This window comes from Pteropus alecto, unplaced genomic scaffold, assembly GCF_000325575.1.
Source record: "Pteropus alecto unplaced genomic scaffold, ASM32557v1 scaffold79, whole genome shotgun sequence".
Lineage (NCBI taxonomy): Eukaryota > Metazoa > Chordata > Mammalia > Chiroptera > Pteropodidae > Pteropus > Pteropus alecto.
The window spans coordinates 5,177,651-5,197,747 of record NW_006494612.1 but is presented as its reverse complement, the minus strand read 5'-3'; the positions used below and the strand labels follow the sequence as shown (position 1 = coordinate 5,197,747).

The 20,097-nt window shown below is 43.5% G+C and overlaps 1 protein-coding gene across 1 annotated transcript in view; it reads right to left on the bottom strand.

The window, feature by feature from the left end:
• LOC102881620 (coiled-coil domain-containing protein 162) overlaps positions 1–20,097 on the bottom strand; it is a 40,635-nt gene that overhangs the window by 2,297 nt on the left and 18,241 nt on the right. The window contains exons 7-16 of the mRNA XM_015600052.2: positions 19,572–19,681; positions 12,805–12,954; positions 11,912–11,965; positions 11,246–11,413; positions 9,193–9,345; positions 8,812–8,943; positions 8,041–8,193; positions 6,194–6,403; positions 3,067–3,187; positions 24–151 (exon numbers count right to left, since the gene is read on the bottom strand). Of these exons, the coding sequence (XP_015455538.2) occupies positions 24–151; positions 3,067–3,187; positions 6,194–6,403; positions 8,041–8,193; positions 8,812–8,943; positions 9,193–9,345; positions 11,246–11,413; positions 11,912–11,965; positions 12,805–12,954; positions 19,572–19,681 (1,379 nt within the window). The remainder of the gene's footprint in view (positions 1–23; positions 152–3,066; positions 3,188–6,193; positions 6,404–8,040; positions 8,194–8,811; positions 8,944–9,192; positions 9,346–11,245; positions 11,414–11,911; positions 11,966–12,804; positions 12,955–19,571; positions 19,682–20,097) is intronic.

Sequence of the window (20,097 nt, the reverse complement as noted above, 5' to 3'; positions counted from 1 at the left end):
TATGCAAATGTATCGGTACTTACAGTCTTTGGCCTTTGAATCCGTCTTGCTATTTTATTGCCCATAAGATTAGTCTTTAAAAGGTGTTGCTGGGAGTATCTGGATGATATGGAAGCAGAACTTAGGGAGTATTGAGCTCGGGATATAAGGCCTGTAATGTTAAAAATATTAAATTATATCTCTGATTGCAATGTACAGGTCTAGATGTAATTCATAAAATTTTAAAACTTAAAATGGGCATATAATTCAGCTTCATTAATTTTGAGTCCAAAATGTCAAAACTTGGATGGTCTTTTGTCTGAGGGTCACATGACCGAATGAAAGAGAAAGAGATGATGGGTGACTTGGACAATTGTGGGTAGAAGTAGACAGACTGAGAGATATTCAAATTAATGGGACTTTTTAATTAACTGGATTTGCTGGGTGAGGAAGAATAGCTCCTAGATTTCTGGCTCAAGCAACTGGATAGATGTTTATTTTACAGTGGATTTTGTAATCCTGGCACATCTGTGCTCAATAGGTAATTGCTGGTTACAAGATTAAAAGGATTGATGTGTGACAAATATGGGTGTGTAGAGAGGAAGCAAATAAAGATCAGTTCAAGGCTCCTGAGAAGGTAGGAGCAGTGGGCTCTTATCACCAGGACTGGCCCAGGGTGGAAAAGGGCACCTTTACCATTTTGACAAGAGAGAAGGAGAAGCAGCCATGTATGGACATAGGTAGGCTGGAGACTGGAAGTAGAGTTTTCATTTAGTGGCTTTTAACTTCTCTGTGAAACGGGAGGCGAAGCGTTGGAGGGTGAGGGGCGGCGAAGCGGGAGAAGGGCTGTGTCTAAACGTCTGAAGAGATGAGGAATAATAAAAATATTTGCTGAGAAGAACAAGTGAGCTGACCCACTCTCAGCCCTAGAGGAGGGGAGGACCACGTGAGCAGAGGGAAAAACCACCAGGCATCTTAGTATCTTTCTTAAGTGATTTGTTCAAAACTGGGCACATGAGCCTAGTTAGCCCAGTCAGAGCCCGATTCTTCTTAACCGTCCCATCTCTACTACCCACTTCTGCTGTGCGAGCTGGAACACAGGACGGAAGTTATGTGGGAGCAGCCATCTTGCTCCCCAAGGGCCCGCTTCCTCTCCGCTCCCAGCATTCTCAGAGCCCCGGGGTGGAGGGAGAAACCAGGCCTTGTGAAATAGTTCAACCCTTGGTCAAACTAAATTAAGCCAGTCCACTTCTGAACATTGCACAGTTTTGTCAGCCAGTTGATTTTTTTTTTTCCTGAAGCATTTTGAGAATGACTGCACGAGAACAAATTATAGTTTCTCAGGAGTTGCAAGATCCTAGGGGAAACCGTGTTAATACCAAGCAAGTAAATAGAGCTCACCCCTTCACTCTGTCACCACTTCTGATGCTTCTGATGCGGGGAGCAGGGAGGCTGCTGCTCCTGCCCCCAAAGAAAGGAGCGACCTGAGCCACCTGACTTTTCCTGCTGTAACAACAACTGAGAAAGGAATGGGAACTGCCAACTTTACCCTTTAGCACTAAAGGATAAGTGACATCTGCCTGTCCCTTTGGAGTGCTGGGTACTATATAGACAGATATGAGCCGGTCTCTTCCCTCTGATGAATCTACAAGTAGGAAGTCCTCAGCAAACCCTATTCCTGTCATTGCAAATGGGGGCAGATGGGGACAGATGAGGGCCAAGGCTGGGGAGTGACTTCTACCTCTCCTTCCTGGGACAGAGGTTTCTCTTTCACTCCCGCCACATCCTCAGTCTTGGGAATTAGGACTCCCCGCCTTGTTCCTCATGCCCCATGCCAGTTCTCCTTTATAACTGTGCAGGTATTGAAGAACATGGATGTCAATTTCATAGGACACATTAACGCAGAAAGGGATTAAAAAGATGCTTGGCCGGGCTGGAGGCAGAGGGGAAAGGGAGAGACAGAAAAATCCCAGGGCATATGGAGAGGACTGTGACACACTCAGGGTCAGAGTCCAAAATAGAGCCCTTGGGTGCTCTTTATGTTCTTCCTCTGGACCCAGCAGTCACATGGGCAGGGAGGAGGGCCTCGGGACTTTAGGACAAGCACCGCCCTGCTCTTGATAAATCTAGAGTAACTTGATCTTCGTGTCTGGATCTTTGAAACTGATCTTTCTACTTCTGAAAGGCTGTGTTTTTTCATAAAATTCACACTGGTAAGTAGCCAAAAGTAAACACAGATAAAGTACAACACACATATGAGAGTATAGTAGCCAATATTTGCACAGTTAGTGCTACTATACTATGTGCCAGACATGCATTATTTCATTTAAACCTCAGAATATGCCTTTGAGGTGGATATTCTCATTTTATGGAGAGGCTAATTAACCTGTCTAAGGTCACATAGCTAAAAGTGTCGAAGCCAGGATTTGAACCTTGAATGTCTTACTCCAGAGCCCCCCACACTCAATCAGCAGGTTGTCTACACTACAGAATAGAAAAGTAGAAGGTCAGCTGATCTTAATAGGCTATTCATGTTTACTGATATTTGCTTATATATTTTGATAGAGCTGGAAGAGAATTTGGAATTTATTTAGTTCTCATAGGAGAAGAAGCTAGTTTAGAGACACCATGGGGCGTGGCCGTGGCTCCATGCTGCTTGTGGGCCATACAGCCCAGAGGGCTGTTTTAATTGCCATTTCCATAAAACTTCTCAAGCTCCCAGCATCCAAGAATCATAATGGACTTTATGAATAACATCTGAGAAGTATGGTCATTAATGTCCCAAGGCGTTGAGATGCTTCAAAATCCAGTGAAGTACCCGATGTTTTTTAAGTGGTATATTAGACACTCCTGGGATAGTTTTTTATGATTGAAACCTTTTAGTATAGGATGGCAGTACTCCAAGGAGAACTAAAGTAGAATGTTCTGACTGCAAATTAGAATTAAGGTTTATTCATTCAGGTATCATTCATTCATTCAACAAATTTCGTGGCACACCCACTCAATAACCCATGGGTCATTATGGCTAGTCCCTGAGAATCTCCCCCAACTCAGACCCCAAGCCCTCAGAGCAGAGTATCTGCTTACCGCCTGGTGAGCTCATCGGGACAGAGGCTCTCACAGCGTCGTCAAGCCGACTTTGTAGCTCTTCTACACGCTGGAAAGCATCCAGCTTCATGGTGCGCTCCTGGGCAAGCCGGCTTCTCATCTGACGAGAAAGAGCTTGGGAAGCAGAGATTCTTTTTGGTGCATACACAGTTCTCAGGGTTCCTAGGAAGTGTGTGGGTCTAGGCCACCCCAGGAATATAAGCCTTCACAAAGTCCTGGTCAGGCTGAACTCAGCTTTCTGAGATTCAAGAGCTCTAGGAAGGCCAAAAACTTAACCAAAAAAGAGCAGAGGCAGCCCTTGGAATCCCCTATTACCTTGTAATATTCAGGCATTTACTCACAAAAGTGATAGATTTTATGTTCACCAGAGTGGGAAGGGAGCAAGAGGAGTGGGGAGGGCCCTGTTCACAAAGGACCTTGTTGGCCAAGCCACCCCAAGTAGATGTAGGAGCCCCTGAACAGTTTCAAACAGAGGAAAGACTTGATCTCTCTCCCAGATCTCTATCCTCAGCTCATCATCTGCTGAGAAAGCCCCGATGCATGATATAAAGCCCACGTGTGGAAGCAAACTTTGTGTTTACTCATGTAGCTGTTCCCTGCACAGCTGACCCAGAGTGCCTGTCCAGAGAGTTGCTGGGTCCAGAGTACACCTCATCTGCAGAGATCACAGGTAATTTTTCTTTTGAAATTTATTTTTATCTCCTATTTTTTTTAATTATAAAAAATAATGCTATCATAGTAGGTTGAATAATGTCCCCTGAAACTTCATGTCTACCTGGCCCCTCAAAACATGACCTTATTGGAAAAAGTCTTTGTGGATGTAATTAAGATGGAGTCATGCTGGATTAATGGTGGGTCCTAAATCCCATAACTAACGCCTTTATAAGAAGAAGAGAAGGTACATATACACAGAGAGACATATAAGGATGAAGGCCATGACAAAAGAGGCAGAAGCTAGAAGAAAGGTGTAAAACAGATTCTTCTTTAGAGCCTTCTGAAGGAACCAACACCTTGATTTCAGACTTCTCACCTCCCTAACTGTGTTATTTTAAACCACCTAGTTCGTGGTAATTTGTTACAGCAGCTGTGGGAAACTTATACAATGCTAATTTAAAAAATTCAGCCACACATGTTTTCAACCTTATTCCTATCTGTAGAGACTCAAACATAAGGCCCCTGAACTCTCAGAGCTGTGACCACAGGCTTGTCTTACAAATGTTAAAGGGGTGGTTCCTTGTATATGTGGATACTTTCAAGTGTAGTTTGACTTTCAGTAGATGTTCAGATCCCCAGAGTTAGGAAAACTTCCTAATATAAACTAGGTCCAAGGTCCTTTTATATACTATGGGCAGGAGCCATGGGAAACATATCAAGACTCCCTCAGCCAGGCAAGAGTTAAGCCAATTTGAAAAATATAAGCAAAGGAAAGGAACATGCTTAATAAGGATCTTGTGTTAGCAACCCCTTCCCCGCACTTCACAGAGGTAGGTCCAGTGACCTGCCCAAGGTCACACAACCAGTTAGTGGCAGAGCCAGGATTTGAATCCAGGGCTATCTACCTGTTCCCAATAAAATGACAATCAGCCAATATTTATAGAGATCTTTGTATCAGTTCCTGTTCTAAGTGTTTCATTTCAATTAGCTAATTTAATCTTCCCTCAAATCCCATGGGGTGAGTCCATTATCCTTCATTGCACTGATGAGAAAACTAAAGTGCAGAGAAGCCACAGACCTTGCCCAAAGTCACACAGCTGGAGGACCTGGGAGTGTGAATCAGGAAGTCTGGTTCTAGGACTTATACTCTAAATGACCTTCCCAGGAGCAGGAAGTAGGCAAGGCCTTTCACGGTCTCTAAGATCAGAGGGTCAAAATCCACCCTTGGAATTCGAGGCAATGGATTAAAGAGGCTACTGCTGGCCATGGGGGCTCTTGCTGGCTGAGGCTAGATTGTTGTATGGGGTCCATAAGCCCGGGGCACATGAGCTGCCAGGGCAGTTGGAGGGGTAGTTTAGAAAGGTGGAATGATTGTTTTTACATAGAAATACTAAAAACATATATTTATTTAGAGAAACCTCAAAATATTTGTTTTGACTTCTTTTAGAATCTCTGCCGTTAAATAAAAATTAACTATTAACTAGAGAGGACTTTGAGAAACTACTTCATGAACCTCCCTATTTTGTGGTGACTTTTTTAAAAAGCGTAATTCGAAGGACAAATATATGACACTAAATATTTCTTATGAGTTTAGTCATATTTTAGTTTACTTTTCATGAAATAAATGTGAAATTCTAATTTTCTTTTAAAGTTACTAATTTTCTCTCTATTTCTATAACAATATTTCCTCTCATGTTTCCTCAATTCAATTTTTATCCTTTTTTTAAAATCATTTTTTAAGGTAGAATTCTCCTTACTGATCTTCTCTTTTAGCACTTGAAACAGCTGCCCAATAATTTAATTTAACTTTCCAATTTCTCTTTTCTAATATCTCTGGCGAATTAATAGATTTATTCATTCAATGAATACATGTGAAGCGCCTGCTCTGGAAGTGCTGTTTCTTTTTCTTTTTGTATTGAATTACATTCTGTAGTCTCCTTTGTTGAAACTCGAATTAATCCACATCTACATTATATTATTTTCTCCTCTTTTTTTTTTTTTTTTTTGCTGTGGGGTATATTTAACAAAAATATATTATGTCTGGGAACCACAATTGTCTTTCCTTTTTGTCTCTGCAGTTCTGGAAAAACCATAAATAAAATCCCCTTATCATAGCTTCTATAATACTTGTTGCTTTTCTAGATTGTCAGAATTTCATAAAGGCTCCCTAGTTCAAAGTTTAGAGCCAGGTGGAAATAATGCTTTTCAAGTGGGTTACAAGGGTGCCAAGATTCTGGGTCTTGCCATCATCAAGCCATCATCTCTTGCCATAAGCAACCTGAGCAATCATCCAGTGTGGTATAAATATTTTCATTTTCCTGGTGGGCCTAGAAGTGACAAAGGTGGAGAAAGACTGCCATGGAAGACATGAGAGGCAGGGAAGACTGAAACGGTTCTGGCTGGCGCACCCCGATTCACTTTTCGGGCGGCTGCTATCTCTCAATGGAGTTACCTGTTGGACTTCTCTCTGAGTTTTCTTCCTCTGAAGCTGGCCCAGTTTAGAAGCCCTCTCAGCCTCTTCAGTAAGTATCCGCAGGTGCTGTTCCCTTTGCTCCACATCTTCCAAGAGCTTCTCCATGCTGGAGGTTTTCAGTAAATCCAGCTGCTGCCGGTGGAGAGCTTCCCGGGTCACTCTGTGCTCTAACTCTTTCAGCAATTGAGCCTGTGGCAGAAAAAGGCCAGAGGAAATGAGACAGAGTCTCTCTTCTCAGCGTAAAACAGGGAAGGACAGGTTGGCCAACACAACTGTCCTTTCCATTAGGGCCCCGGGCAGAACTGTGTGGAGTGTTCCTCAGTTCAAGATAATACAGCCCCAAGCTGTTCTGTCCCGTGCCCGCCAGCAGCAAGGCCACCCAGATTCAGGTCAGCGTGGTATTTAATGTAAGCCCTGAGGCAACAGTCAGGGGAGAAATCAGTTAATCAATCAATCAATCGATCGATCGATCAAACAAACAAACAATACAGTAATACCAGGTCAAATAATTTGGCCTTTTAATACCAAAATTTGATGATAATGTATATGTTCATTAGCTTACTAACCAAATAGTTGTATCTATCACAAACTACATCTGCATTGTCATTGAGCGTTTGTCATGAGAGAGCAGGGAAGGGTAACCTGGGGAGACAGGGTGATGCAATACATGCAGTCAGTGGGGAAGGGAGATTCTAATCTTGCCTTGTTTTGACTTCGAAAATAGCTTTGGGGAAGCCAGACTCCAGATGGCTAAAGAAGGAAAACAATAGTAATAATTTGTTTTTTTGTCCTGAAATTTTTATAATCAGTAGCAATGTAAGTACTAGATGGTCAATTCTTAATTATAATAATAATAATGATGATTAATACAACAGGTCCTAGAATAACATAATTTTGTTCAACGTCGTTTTGTTATAACGTTGATGAGATGTCGTAGGAACTTAACTCTTGTTTATATGAATTAACCCATAGTAAAGTTGGTTTTCTTACATTGTTTTGCTTAAAGTCACAGAACCTATCAATGACATTAGGTGAGGACTGACTGTACTTGCATGGTGATTTTACAGTTTACATAATTATAAACCATAATCACCTGGTACACAATGATGGAGAAATTAACATCCAAAAGGAACAAATTATATCTCCTATTTTAAATATGATTTGCTTTCTCTGGCTCTTATTTAAACTCAGCAGTCTCTCTCTCTCTCTCTAGATCTAGGGTCTCTGCTTCCTTTGTGCTGAGCAGGTTGGCACAGTTATTAAGAGTTTAGACTTAGAAACACCTTTATTTTGGTGCCAGCCTCTATTGAGCAGCAGTAACTTCTGAAATGAAGACTTAGCATGTATCAGGAAAGGACCTAACAAGCTCTGCTTGGGGCATAATGCTGACAGCAGAGACACTCCCCGTGCAGAGGGTTGATGTCAATGGAAAGCATGCTTGAAGCATGAAAGGACTGTATTAAAGGCAGAGACCTAGACCCCAAGATGCTCTGGGTGAAAAGACACACACACACACACACACGCACACGCACACGCACACGCACACACACACACGAACAATCTTCTGTATAAGTAACATTTCACCATCTTAGTCAATATGAATAAGAACAAAAGCCTTTTGGCCACTGCTCATGGTTTTGGGGTTGGAAAGGAGGGAGAAAGGAAGCTGAGGTCCAGGACATCTTTTCCTGGCAGTGCCATCTGCTCGGCTTCACGCCGTGGAGCTCCAGTGACTGCTGTGGGCAGCATGGGCTGCTTCTAGTTGCCACATTCAGCTTGGCAAAGCACAAAGAGAGGGAGGAAGAGAGGTTCTGGTGCTCATATACCTGGCTGTCCCGCTGCTTGCGCATCCTCATGTTGTCGGCCTGAGCCCTGGCCAGGGCCTGCCTTAGAGCCTGTAACTGTTGACGAAATAAAACCACTTCTTGTTCTGCCATTAGCTTGATGCTCAAACACTCTTTTTTATTTTTCATAGCTTCCTGTGAATATCCCAAACACAATAATTAGGAAGTAAATCTCCTTCCCATATTTTCAGTTTCATGGGCTCCATCATCCACTGTTCTTTAAAACTTCCGGTAGAACGGAGCCCCTGCTGCTCACTGCCTCCATGATTTCAGTTAGGAACGGTGTGACAGGTCAGAGCAAACAAAGACTTTCAGAAACAGTCAGTGAAAGTTTCCAAACCACTATGATATGTGCTTTGGTTTCGATTTGCCTTAAAGCAGATTTTCCACTTACTATTTTGTTACTTAATTTTCCTTGGATAATCATGTTTGAGACTCAAATATTTGCAGTATTTTGATGAAGCTGCCTCAAGCCCTTGGTGGAGTCTGTCCTCTATCTACTCCTCCCTCATGCTGACCTCTCTGATTTGCTCTCCCATTTACTTCTTTACCATTTGCTTCTGGGCTCGCTCTTATTTCATCTGAGGTTCTGATATCACCCATTCCCAAGAAAACTTCTCAAATGTCAGGTCCTTTAAGATGGTTGGTCCTGCCCCCCAACAGCAGAACAGCAGCTGCAGCCAAGGAGGCCAGCCCGCCAAGCCCCCTGCCCCTCCAACCCCTGAGCCGGGCCCTCCCTCCCCGAAAGCTCACCTTCTCGGCCCTGCCCAGTTGGCCCTGGAAGCGAGCCTGCTGCACAGCCAGCCTCCAGCGGCCCAGGCTCCTCATTTTGCACACCAGGGTGGTCAGGTTGCAGTTGTCCTGTTCCAAGTCCCGCAGCTGCTCCTGCTAAGAAGGCTCACTTTAAGAAAAGGCTCCCCCTACCACTTTTCTCGGGAAGGGCACGGATCCTAACGTCAGAAACATGACTTCTAGGAGATGACACACGATTGTGCAGTGAGCCCCAGTGCCCCTCTTAAATGCCTGATGCAATGCTTTCTCAGGGAAACCAGACTGGAATGCAGACGGACTGAGCGGTGGGGGCAGATGCTAGGAAGAAGTGCGAATATCCCATTGCTAAATGAAATCACATACTTTGGCTGGGTTTTCTTTTGTTCCTTCATCAGGTCTGGCAGAGCCCCATTTTTTCTTCAGGTCCTTCACATGATCAATCCCTTCTGTTCTCACTTCACTGATGAGTTCGCATACTTTCTGGATCAAATTAAGCTGATTCTCATCCAGCTTCTCCTACAAATTGCAGACTCGAGTTTAGGAAGGGCAGTTGAGGAAGAGTCATTTTGCCTTCTAAAACTCAACTTTCAGAAATGATTTCCCATTAAAGAACCAGCCACCCAGACAATTATTCCATCAGGTACTGTCTGGAAGTCTCGCTAGCGACGCCTTTGTGATGTCTTCAATCCACAGCTTCATCATCTGAGAACCTGCCTAGGTGGTCAGACACCAAGGCAAGTTGAGTGGGGAGAAGAGTGAGAGGTCACCAGTAGAAAACCGAATCACCGCCCCCACCCCAAAACACACCCCCAAACGGTTACTTGGGAAGGAAAACTTAGAGACTTTTGCTATCAGGTTGACTCAGCAGACTCTGACCTGATAAAACACTGTAGATGAGCCACGAACGAGGAACTCCATTAAAAATAGATAAAGCAGGGGAAGGAATCAGGCTGGCTGCCATAGTTAGGCTCCAGCAGAAACCTCTTTACAAAGCAGCCTGTTTTGAACGGTTTATGGCTAATGGCATAAGGTAAATGATCATTGGTGAGAACCACTGGAGACCCAGTGTTCTTGGGTGAGGGGTGAGAGCGGGATGTCCTCTCACTTTTGAACAACTCCCTGGAAAGGAAGGCAGGAGGATAGTGCCCGACTGGAAAGCCACAGCAAGAAGCCGGGCTGCTGGCCACACAGCAAAAGTTTCACTACCTTTTTAGGACCCTGAGATAGAATAGGGATTTGCTACTTTGGAGGTTTGTAGAGCTAGTTTAGCCTGGGAGAAATAGAGAATCCACTTTTTGTCTAGGAATCTCACAGAAGCTAAGAAGAACTTAAGACATTTCCAACAATTTCACATCCTAAAAATGGCTTAGCAGATTCCAGCCTTTACTGTCTGCTCACCCTCTCCTGCAGCACCAGGCCCAGTGCATTTGGGTTTTGATCCTTTAATATTTGTAAGCACTTGTGCTGTGTGAGAGCCCTTTACAAGTAAGAAGGAATCTCCGATCCTCTCTGGAATGACCAGGCCAGGGTAGAGCATCGGTAGAAGCTCCTCTCAGTGTAATAGCCCAAAGGACCACCCTGGAATCCCCAGGAGGGATAGGAGTAAGAACACAGCTGAGGCCGGCTTTGGGGAACATCCAGTCATAGGGAAGGCAGCAGTGGACTGGGGTGGGGGGTTTGAACTGAACTTCACACTTGTGGGACAACTGGCCCAGGCTCTGTGATGGCTCATCATAGGCATGGGGCCTCCATCTTACAGCTGCTCAGACATCATAAAGAAGTGACAGGCTTCCACAGCCATGAGCACATGAGCACCTCATCACTCCTCTTCTAGATGGGCCTTCACTGACAGGTCAGCAGCTCTCTGACAACGGATGTTAGAGAAAGGCTGGGGGGTGGCAGCATTTTGAGGGTTGGAAAAATCTCTGAAAGCTGATTCAAAATTTGAATCTGCCCAGTGAGCTTTCAGAAGGTGCCTGTTGCTACCCTCACTGGGGTCTGACCTGGCCCAGGGCCCTGTCCTCTTCTGTTTGGATGGTCACGGTCAGTAGATAAAACAGTGAAATAAACTACTGGGGTTTTGGAGAAGAAGAACCATCACCAATTCGCTCAACAGCAATAAGACGGCAGCAGCGGCTACTGGCAGTAAGGAAAATAGCGACTATCTAAATTACCTAAAATTCAGTGTCTATCATGGTAAAATATTGACTACCCCACTGCCGACTCACTCTCTCTATAGAGAAAACTTAGAGCCAAAGAATTCTTGGGCCCAAAAGTCTCCTGTGTCATTAATCCCTCTGCAGCTGCTGTGGGGGGTCAGTTACAGCCACTCCCTGCAGGACTGCCCTGATGTCTGACACAGGTCGCCGACTTTTATTTTTAAATTTAATTTAATTTAGTTTTTTGGGTCACTTACTTTTATTTGTAAACATGTCATAAACAAAGCTTGGACTAAAGTTTCATATTCTTCTTGGACTTCTTTTCTAATCTGCTTTTGAAGGTTCAGATTCTCCTCTTCCAAATCTGTGAGTCGGGCTCTCAGAGCAGTAATTTCCATGATCATATTATGACTGAGCTCTGCAACCTAGCAGCAGAAATATATTTTTGAAATGGGTGATAGTTCAGGAATTCAAAACTGCCACCACAATTTTCACTTCTATTTTGAACCTAATGAAGAAGGTGAATATCCTGTTTTACAAATGCAGGTGGAAGAATCTAGGTTGATTTAAGGGTCCTAGAAGTACCAAACACACAGTAGGTGCTCAATAAATGGTTGCTGAATGAATGGCCCCAGAAGAGACACTACTTGGCATTTTTCATTTGTAGATAAAAATAACAAAAACCACCAGTAAAAACAACAACAATAACAACAAAAACGAAGGGGAAAAAAGCCCTTGTTGCTTAGAAAGTGAAAGCACCCTCCCTGGGTTTTCTGCAGTGGAACTTCATTGATGAGACTTCCACTGGCCACTCCTGAACGGGGCGCAGGAAAATGACACTAGGAAGTCCCATGTCTGGCTACCACTGAGATTGTGGATTTGAGAAATGGAGAAGAGAAACTTTTTAGTAATAACTGACCTACCTGACCAGCATTGTCTTCAGGTGGACGCTGACTTCTTTGTAAAATATCTAATTCCTGAAAGGAAGAAAGCAGTGCATGACCAAACTCAAATATTTATTCTTCCAAACATGGCTCAATTCAGTACAACATGCTAACACCTCCTATTTGTGTTAATGGAGCTTCATTTTGATCCTTGGGCTCCACACGGATCCAGGACTGTGCTTCAGGATGCCCAACCCAGAGTCAAAAGACTAAATCAACTTCCAGGTACCCAACTATGATGCAGAGGACCCAACTATGAGGACAAGCCAAACTGGGGGCAAAGCCAAGACTCATTATTTGATATTTTAACGTTTCATTTGATTTTGTTCAGACTGTTGCACTTTTGTTAGGTGTACACTAAAATTACACTGAACCTCAGATGCAGTTCATTTCAAAAGATGTGCAATTTAGGACCGAAGAGGTTTCTTGGATCCTACCCATGGGGTTTTGTTTTAAGGAAGTCTCATCAGTGAGCCCCATGATGTACATCCTGAAGACAGTTTACTCAAGGATCCTGGCTTATTTGCTAGACCAGGAACAGTATACGGTGTTTTGTGTTTGCTGAAGGTGGGAAGGTCAGCTATGCATCTTCTCCAGGGGTCCAGCTCCTTTGTGGCTCACCTCTTATATTCCCCACTAGACGCCTCCAAAGCACACATCCCAGTGTTGCTAGGGCCATCACCTTTGTGGCTGAGGATACCAGCTCAAGAAAATGAACCAGTGAGAAGAGAAATTCGGAGAGTACCATTCACTTTCAGTTTTTACATAAGAACATACCCCTGCAACCTTTTTTTAAAAAATCTTTTCAGAGTGACTCCTGGACCTCCCTACCCACACCTTCCCCATTGCAATTCTGGTCCTCGGGAACATACTTGCTCCTTCTGACAGAGCTGCTGCCTAGCATGTTCCAGCACATGCTCGTAACACATGGAGTAGCTCTCAAAGTTGCTGCGTTCTCTGGCCATCACATCACAACCCAGGGAAAGGAGGCAGGCCTCAAGGTGGTCTTTTTTGAAAGTGATCTGAAAAGGAAGGACATCATTCACAGCAGCTCCAGCAGGGCAGCCTCTCCGTGCCAGGGCTCATGGCACATGTTCCCTTGGCTCACAGATACACTTCCACTTCTCCAGAGAAAAATATCAGCTCTATCCTTTCACGCCTCTCTTTTAGGTCTGCTCTCAACATTTGCTGGACCAGGGACAAGAGTACAAACGGAGGCCCACATACCGTATGTCTAAATATGCTAAATATTTAAAGGTTATAAAACAAACTAACAAACTATTAAAATGGAATGGTTTAATTCTACATTGGAAAATAGACTTTCAGAAATGACTTGGAAGGCAAAGTTTGAATCTGTCATGCTTGGATTACTCTGAGTTCTATGTGGAAATGTGGTGACTTGGGGACAGATGGTCTCCACCCATAGTTTATAGTATGACCCCCATCTTTTCCCCTCTCAGGCCTCACATCATACTGTGGAGGGCCCTTGCGTGCATGTAAGTGGACATCCCAGCCATCCACACCCCTTCGCAGCTGCTCTGAACCACCCCTCAGGCTGGGGGTGAGCTCAACTCCCTCTCCAGGGAGGGTGATCTGGGGAAGAGGCCCTGGACTCAGGGAATTCCAGGGTCCCAGGTACTTGAGTGTGATCGAGAAGGGAGGCCAGGGATCTGAGTGTGCAGGCCCTTTGGTTGTGTGAATTTCTCACCTTGTAGGGATGGGCGGGGCTGGAGGAAGGCCAGCCCTCCGAAGTATCGCTCTGGTTGAAGGGTCATACTGCTCACTCTCTAAGCAGTCCCATTCTCTCCCTTTCTCTGGGAGACTGGGCACCCTTTTTGAAGAGGTAGCCATTAAGGAACAGAGGAAAAGTCCATCCCACTAAGGCAGGCTTAGATTTTGGCTCTGGAGAGAAATGGGAGCCAGTATGTGGGAGGTTGATCAGGTCTACCTGACTTGGGCCTACATGTCTCTGTGAATGCTTATGTGTGTCTCTGTGTGTTTATGTCAGTGAGTGTGTCTATATCAGTGAGCGTGTCTGTGTGCATTTGTGGATACGTCTGCGTGTGTGTGTCTGTGTCTTTCTGTAAGTGTCTGTGTATGTCCTTCTGTATATCAGTGAGTGTGTTTGTGTGTGTATCTGAGGGTCTTACGGGGCCCAGTCTAAGACCCAGCCTGCATGCTTACATGAACTTTAGGGTCAGGAGGGCTCCGTGCTCACTGGCAGTCTGCTACTGAAGTTAGGCTGTCCTTCCAGCCTGGGGTCATTCCCCTGGCTCTGATTCAATCGTCCAGGCAAGGCTCAGGACACTGTCCTATCCGTGCAACCCCAGTGTCCCCACTGACCTCCAGAAAAAGCCCAGCTAGGCTTTGCCAAGGCAAGTTATTGAGGTGAACTAGCAGAGATGGCAAATAGTGATAAAACCCAGTACTGATGGAATGAGGAAAGTGCTCACTCACCACTGCTGATGGGAGGGGAAATCAGTGTGGCATTTTGGAGGGCAGACTAGCAGTATCTAAAAGATTTTAAAGTGTTCATGCCTTTTGACCCAGTAACTTCTCTTCTAGGAATTTATCTTTAGGGAATTATAAAAGGTTATACACAAAAATATATGTAAACAGATGTTCTTTATAGTAGCCTTTCCAATAGAAGAGAAAAATGGAAACAATCTAAAGTGCCTAATAATGAAAAACAGGTTGACTCCATCTCACCCATCTATACAATGAAATACTAAACAGCCACCAAAGTCATGCTGTGGACATATGTTTATCGACAAAGAAACAGATTTATAACACATAGTCGAGGGGGGAAAAGTACACTATAACAAAAGGATGCATACAATAATCCTATTTTGTTTAAAAAAAAGTGCACGAATGAAAAAAGTTATAAAATTTGGAAGGAAATATGCCAAAATAATGATAGTGGTTATCAATGAGGGTATGATTATGAGTGTATTTTCTAACATCATATTTCTATTTTCTAATGTAATCATAAAAAAGGTATATATAATTGTAATGATATATAAAATGTACATATAAATAAAGTATATATTAATTAGAAGATAGTAAAGCTTTTGAAAAGGTCAGCAACCACAGCAGCTTGGCAGGATGCACTCAAGATATGCAGGATGGAAAGAGCAGATGAAACCTCTGCTCATGGGGTATTTTTTGAACAGGAGCCAGGGAGTCAGGGGAAGGCACTCAGCCTCCCACATCCACTCTCTCGGGCCTCCTCGGGGGGCCCTTTTGTGGAGCGGGGGTCAAGGCAATCTATCCTGTCCCTGGAAAGTGAGCAGTAGGACAGCTGGAGTTACCTGCTGACATCAAGGCAAAGGGAACCGAGATAGCACCTCCTGGTCCTTGACTTCTTTATGGTGAAAGGACCAAGATGACATGAATTTAGAAATGACAAAGGAAACAGTTCCTGGACTGACTATGGTGAAAGTCTTAAGGTTTGAGAAGCCATGAGACCGCGTCTGAGGCTAGCAAGATGTGGCCAGTGACCTCATCCAGGTAAGCTGGTTCCAGTGCTTGGAGACAGCCACAGTGACTCATGCCTCACTGTCCTGGCCAGCAGTGCCTGGACTAGAGTGTGCCAGCAGGGCCTCCGACAGTTCTTTAGCAGGGCAAACACTTTTCAAAGTAACGCCACCATAGCCACTGACGATACAGGATCCCAAACAGACAGAAATACAGATTTGAACCACAGTGGCTCCCTGCCACCCCTCTTAGCCAGCATGGTATTTTACCCAGCACAGATGAGGAAAGTATGGGGGAGTCTGCGTTACACTAAGGAGGTGGGAATGGCCAGGACTTGCCTTGAGCATCTCTAGAGGCCAAAGAAGTTGTGCTGCTTCCACTCCTTAGTGGCTCTGCTGAGGCCTCAGTAGGCTGGGCTGAAAGATTAGCTCAAGGGGATGGCACACCGATAGGTGAGTGTGAAGGCAAGGCCCAGCCAGAGCATCCACAGTGGAGACATGGAATGGGGAGCATGCCTCAGGGAGGGCAGGTAGGAAGCTGTGACTGATAAGTGACGCAGAGGTATGGGGAAAGTCCAAAGCTCCCGGCACTCCCTCTTTCCAGGTGGACTTTGCTTCTGGCGCACTGCGTGCTTATCCTTCCAGAAGCAGAATTTGGAGTCATCTGAGTAGCACCTGTTGTGGGACTACTGCTTATGTGGCTTCTGTTGGCACAACCCTTCTGTGAGTTCTCAGAGCAATTTGTTTTTTAAAAGCTGTCTGCAACCCACCCCTGCCTTCCTAGGTCACTTTCTAGGTCACTACTGTGTCAAAATGCAGCAAGAAGGGGCTTTTGCCTTTATATCTCTAACAAAGTAAGAACTTTGGAAAATATAAGAACTCTTTAAACGCTTGTTGAATGAGTGAATGACTCTTGGCACATGAATGAAAATGGTTCTGGAACTCATAAAATAGACTGTTATAGTTCTGATTTGCAATAAAGGCCAGTCTCTAACTTTAGGCAAGTATGTTTGGTACAAAATTTGGGCAAGATGTTAGAATTGATTGTGAAAGTCTGGTTTCTATAATTTGGAGAGGGAAGTCAACATGGGTTCAAGGAAAGTCAGGTCAGATTAACCTTGAGAAATAGAGCAGACGTAGTGTATTTGGATTTCGGCAGGAGAAGTTTGCTCCTGATGTTTTTGGACAAATGGAGAACAGTACAATTAATGGGCTTCTGGCCATCAAAAGACTGTGCCAAAGAACCTGGTCTTCCTGGAGGGGACCCAGAGTGAGTAGCACAGGGCGCAGGACCTGTTCTGTCATACACTGTTATTAATGACTTGAATGAAGATATCAAGGGCAGGCTGACATGAACCTGGGAGAGAGAGTTAGTTGCTGGATGATAAAAATCCAGATTTTTAAAGATTTCAAGAGTTCAAATAGTGGATCAAACTGAACGAGAACAATGCTAATCATATGGCAGCAGCAGGATGCCTGAAGGCAGCACGTGAGCATCAGGTGATTGTTAGTCTAGTAAGTCAGCGTTGACTTGGCTGCCAAAACCCAACACACTCACGGGCATTAATCAAGCACAACACTCAGGACAAGGGCACTCTTTGCTGGCCAGATGACCTTGAATTTAGAGGAGACTGACCAGGATGGTGTGGGTGCTCATATAAAGTGATTGAAGGCCCTGAAGAAGCTCAATCCCATCTGATCTCGGAAGCTAAGCAGGGTCAGGCCTGGTTAGTACTTGGATGGGAGACTACCTAGGAAGACCAGGTGCGGTAGGTGTAAAAAATAAAAAATAAGGGATTGTAAGCTGACAAGGTCCTTAGAATCTGTGAGATCAACCAAGGGTTGCCTTGCCTAAAAAATTTTTAAAAAATTAAAAAAAAAAAAACAGATTGAAGGAAATGAAGATGGGTTAGTCTAGGTTTAGGTCCTCACGTATGCTTTGCAGTCTATGCTCTGCATAGAGACACCTAGGTGAGGGGGAAGCCTGGTATCTGCTCCATTTTTCATGTGCCCTGGCCAGGGCCATAAACGTTCTGGAAGAAGGAGCAATGATTTCTAATCCACTACCCAGAGGTTCATCTGCTCGGGTTTATCCTACTATAGCAGGCCCTTTATTGTAATTTGACGAAGCCTTCATATACACCAGTGATGGTGCTAATTGAGCTTCTCTGACTGACCTACCTTCAGATATCTGAAAGCTTATTGTGAGGGATCAGAAGCATGATCTGTGGTATCCCAGGGACAGAACTAGGATCCACAGTGGAGATGGTGGGGAAGCCAAATCAGCTCAGTGAGCTGCCTGAAACGAGAGTTGCCAGGATCGGGGGTGGAGGGGGAGAGTTTAGAAGAGAGTGAGCTCCTGTCTCTGCAGATGAGATCCAGAAGAGGCTAGAAGCCCACCAGGCACAGACTTTGGAGGGACCTACGTTCTGGGTCCTGTTATTCCAAGACACTGGCAGGCTGATACCGACCTCCTCAATGTGCCCTGGTTTCAGTTGTACCCAGTATGAGTTTCCAATAATCTCCTAATACCCACGTTTCTTTTCTAGAAGATCATGTGTTCAGTGTCGGATGGTGGAGTATGTGGATATCGGATGAGCACATCCTGAGCCACACATTTTTGTTTCTTTTCATTGTGATAAAACGTACATAATGTAAAATTTGCCACGTTAGCCATTTTTAAGTGTACAGTTGAGTAACATTAAGTGCATTCACATGTTGCGCAATCGATCCTTAGAAATCTTCATCTTGCAAAACTGAAACTCTATACCTACTAAACACTAACTTTCTATTCCTCTTCCCCCTGGCTGGTGACAACCACCATTCTACTTCCTGTCTCTATAAATTTGACTACTCTTGTGTACCTCATGTAAGTGGAATCATGCAGCATTTGTGCTTTTGTGACTGGCTTATTTCACTTAGCATAATGTCTTCAAGGTTCATCGCGATGAGACGCGTTTCAGAATTTCTTTCCTTTTTAAGGAGAGCTACAAAGTTTTTTGATTCAAATATTTTTCCGAGCACACCTTGCCCTAATCGCCTTTGTGCCTCTGGATAAGAACCTCTGAGCTGCAAGGACCCAAAAGGAACCATTTCATACCAACAACTTTTCAGAATACACCGTACCACATTCGGGTATAATTGAAAGCTTAAAGCAAATACGTGTAAATCATCAAGTTCTGAGGAAAAATGTATCCCCCACCAAGCTTGTGAATTCTCCACCTATAATTAAGAACTGATATGATTATAAAATTATGGAGAATATTTAAAGAGCTTAGAAAAACATAAATTTGGAGAAAACATTGTTATTTAAAAAATTTTTTAATTGAGCACATTTTTCTAAGTCACGTTTTTAAAAAATGGTTGCATTTCAAACTAAGCTGGGTTCATATCTACCTAATGCACTTATGCTCAATTTGTCAACAACCCTAAAAGCTCTGTCATGGCCAAATATCCACATACACTCCTGCCTTTTCAGTGGATACTTCTGATTTAGAAAGGCACTTCTTGTCAAGAGTAAACAGTTCAAAACTCCAAGAACTGTGTGTATGCGTGTTGTATTAAATATGTATTACATAGAGTTGTTATGGATTCACATATGTATACACAGAAAAAGCTGTTGATGCTGGTTCTCTTTGTGGAGAGGAGCTGGGGATGGTGAAGTGGAGAAAGTGTGAAAATGTTATGGTTCTGAGCTGTTAAGTTTTTTTTTTCCCTATTATATTTGAAAAATGTTTTCTAGGTAGTGGTATTATAGGCTATTTTGGTTGCTCTCTATTAAATATTCTATACTAAAAAAATCAACAATAGGAAATGTTGCTAAAAAGAACTCATTCATTAACAAACTCCAAGACTACTTAAAAAAATCGGCCAAATCTGAAATGAGACAACATGCATATTCTAATTTTTCTCTCATCTTTATAAGAAATCAGTCTTTTTCGAAAATTAAAGTGGTAACAAATGACTACTACTTTGAGTTCATCTTCAGTATTTATTCAAATCTTCATTCAATGGGAGTAAGGGAGGGGAGCATTAGAAGTTGTAGTAGGAGAAAGTCTTTTTTTGTTTGGGTTTATGTCACACACACATACACACACACACACACACACACACACACACACACACACACACACTCCAGAATGACTAATTTTTTAAATACATACCTCTAGTCCACCGTCCTGGTAATTCTCCATTAATCTCTGTATAAAATTTTCAACTATTTGTGGTCTGATAACTGAAAAGTTTTCTTTCATGACTCGGTGTTTCCAAAGGTCTAGAGGGAGAAACACACCAACACTAGTATCGTGAAACACGGAACCACCATGAATAGCTATGGAATGGCAACTTTCCGAGACAGCACTGGACACAGCTTAAACTATTATTTCCAAATACACAAAAACTAGTAGGTGAGGTCGGGGAGAGGAGAGATGGTTGAGGACACGAGATCCTCCAGAACATGGGAATAAAAAAGATGCCTAACAAGATTTCTAATGAAAAGATTTGGAAAAGCATGTCTAAAGGCAGTGAACAATATTCTGTTACCATAACTGAAAATCCTGAGTCAAATTTTATTATTGATCCTACTTGACATCTATTTTCATAAAGTTCCTATATGTATCTGAACAATTATTTTGGCCTAACACAACCATCAGAAATAAGTGACGAGCTATTACATGTATGTTTAAGTAC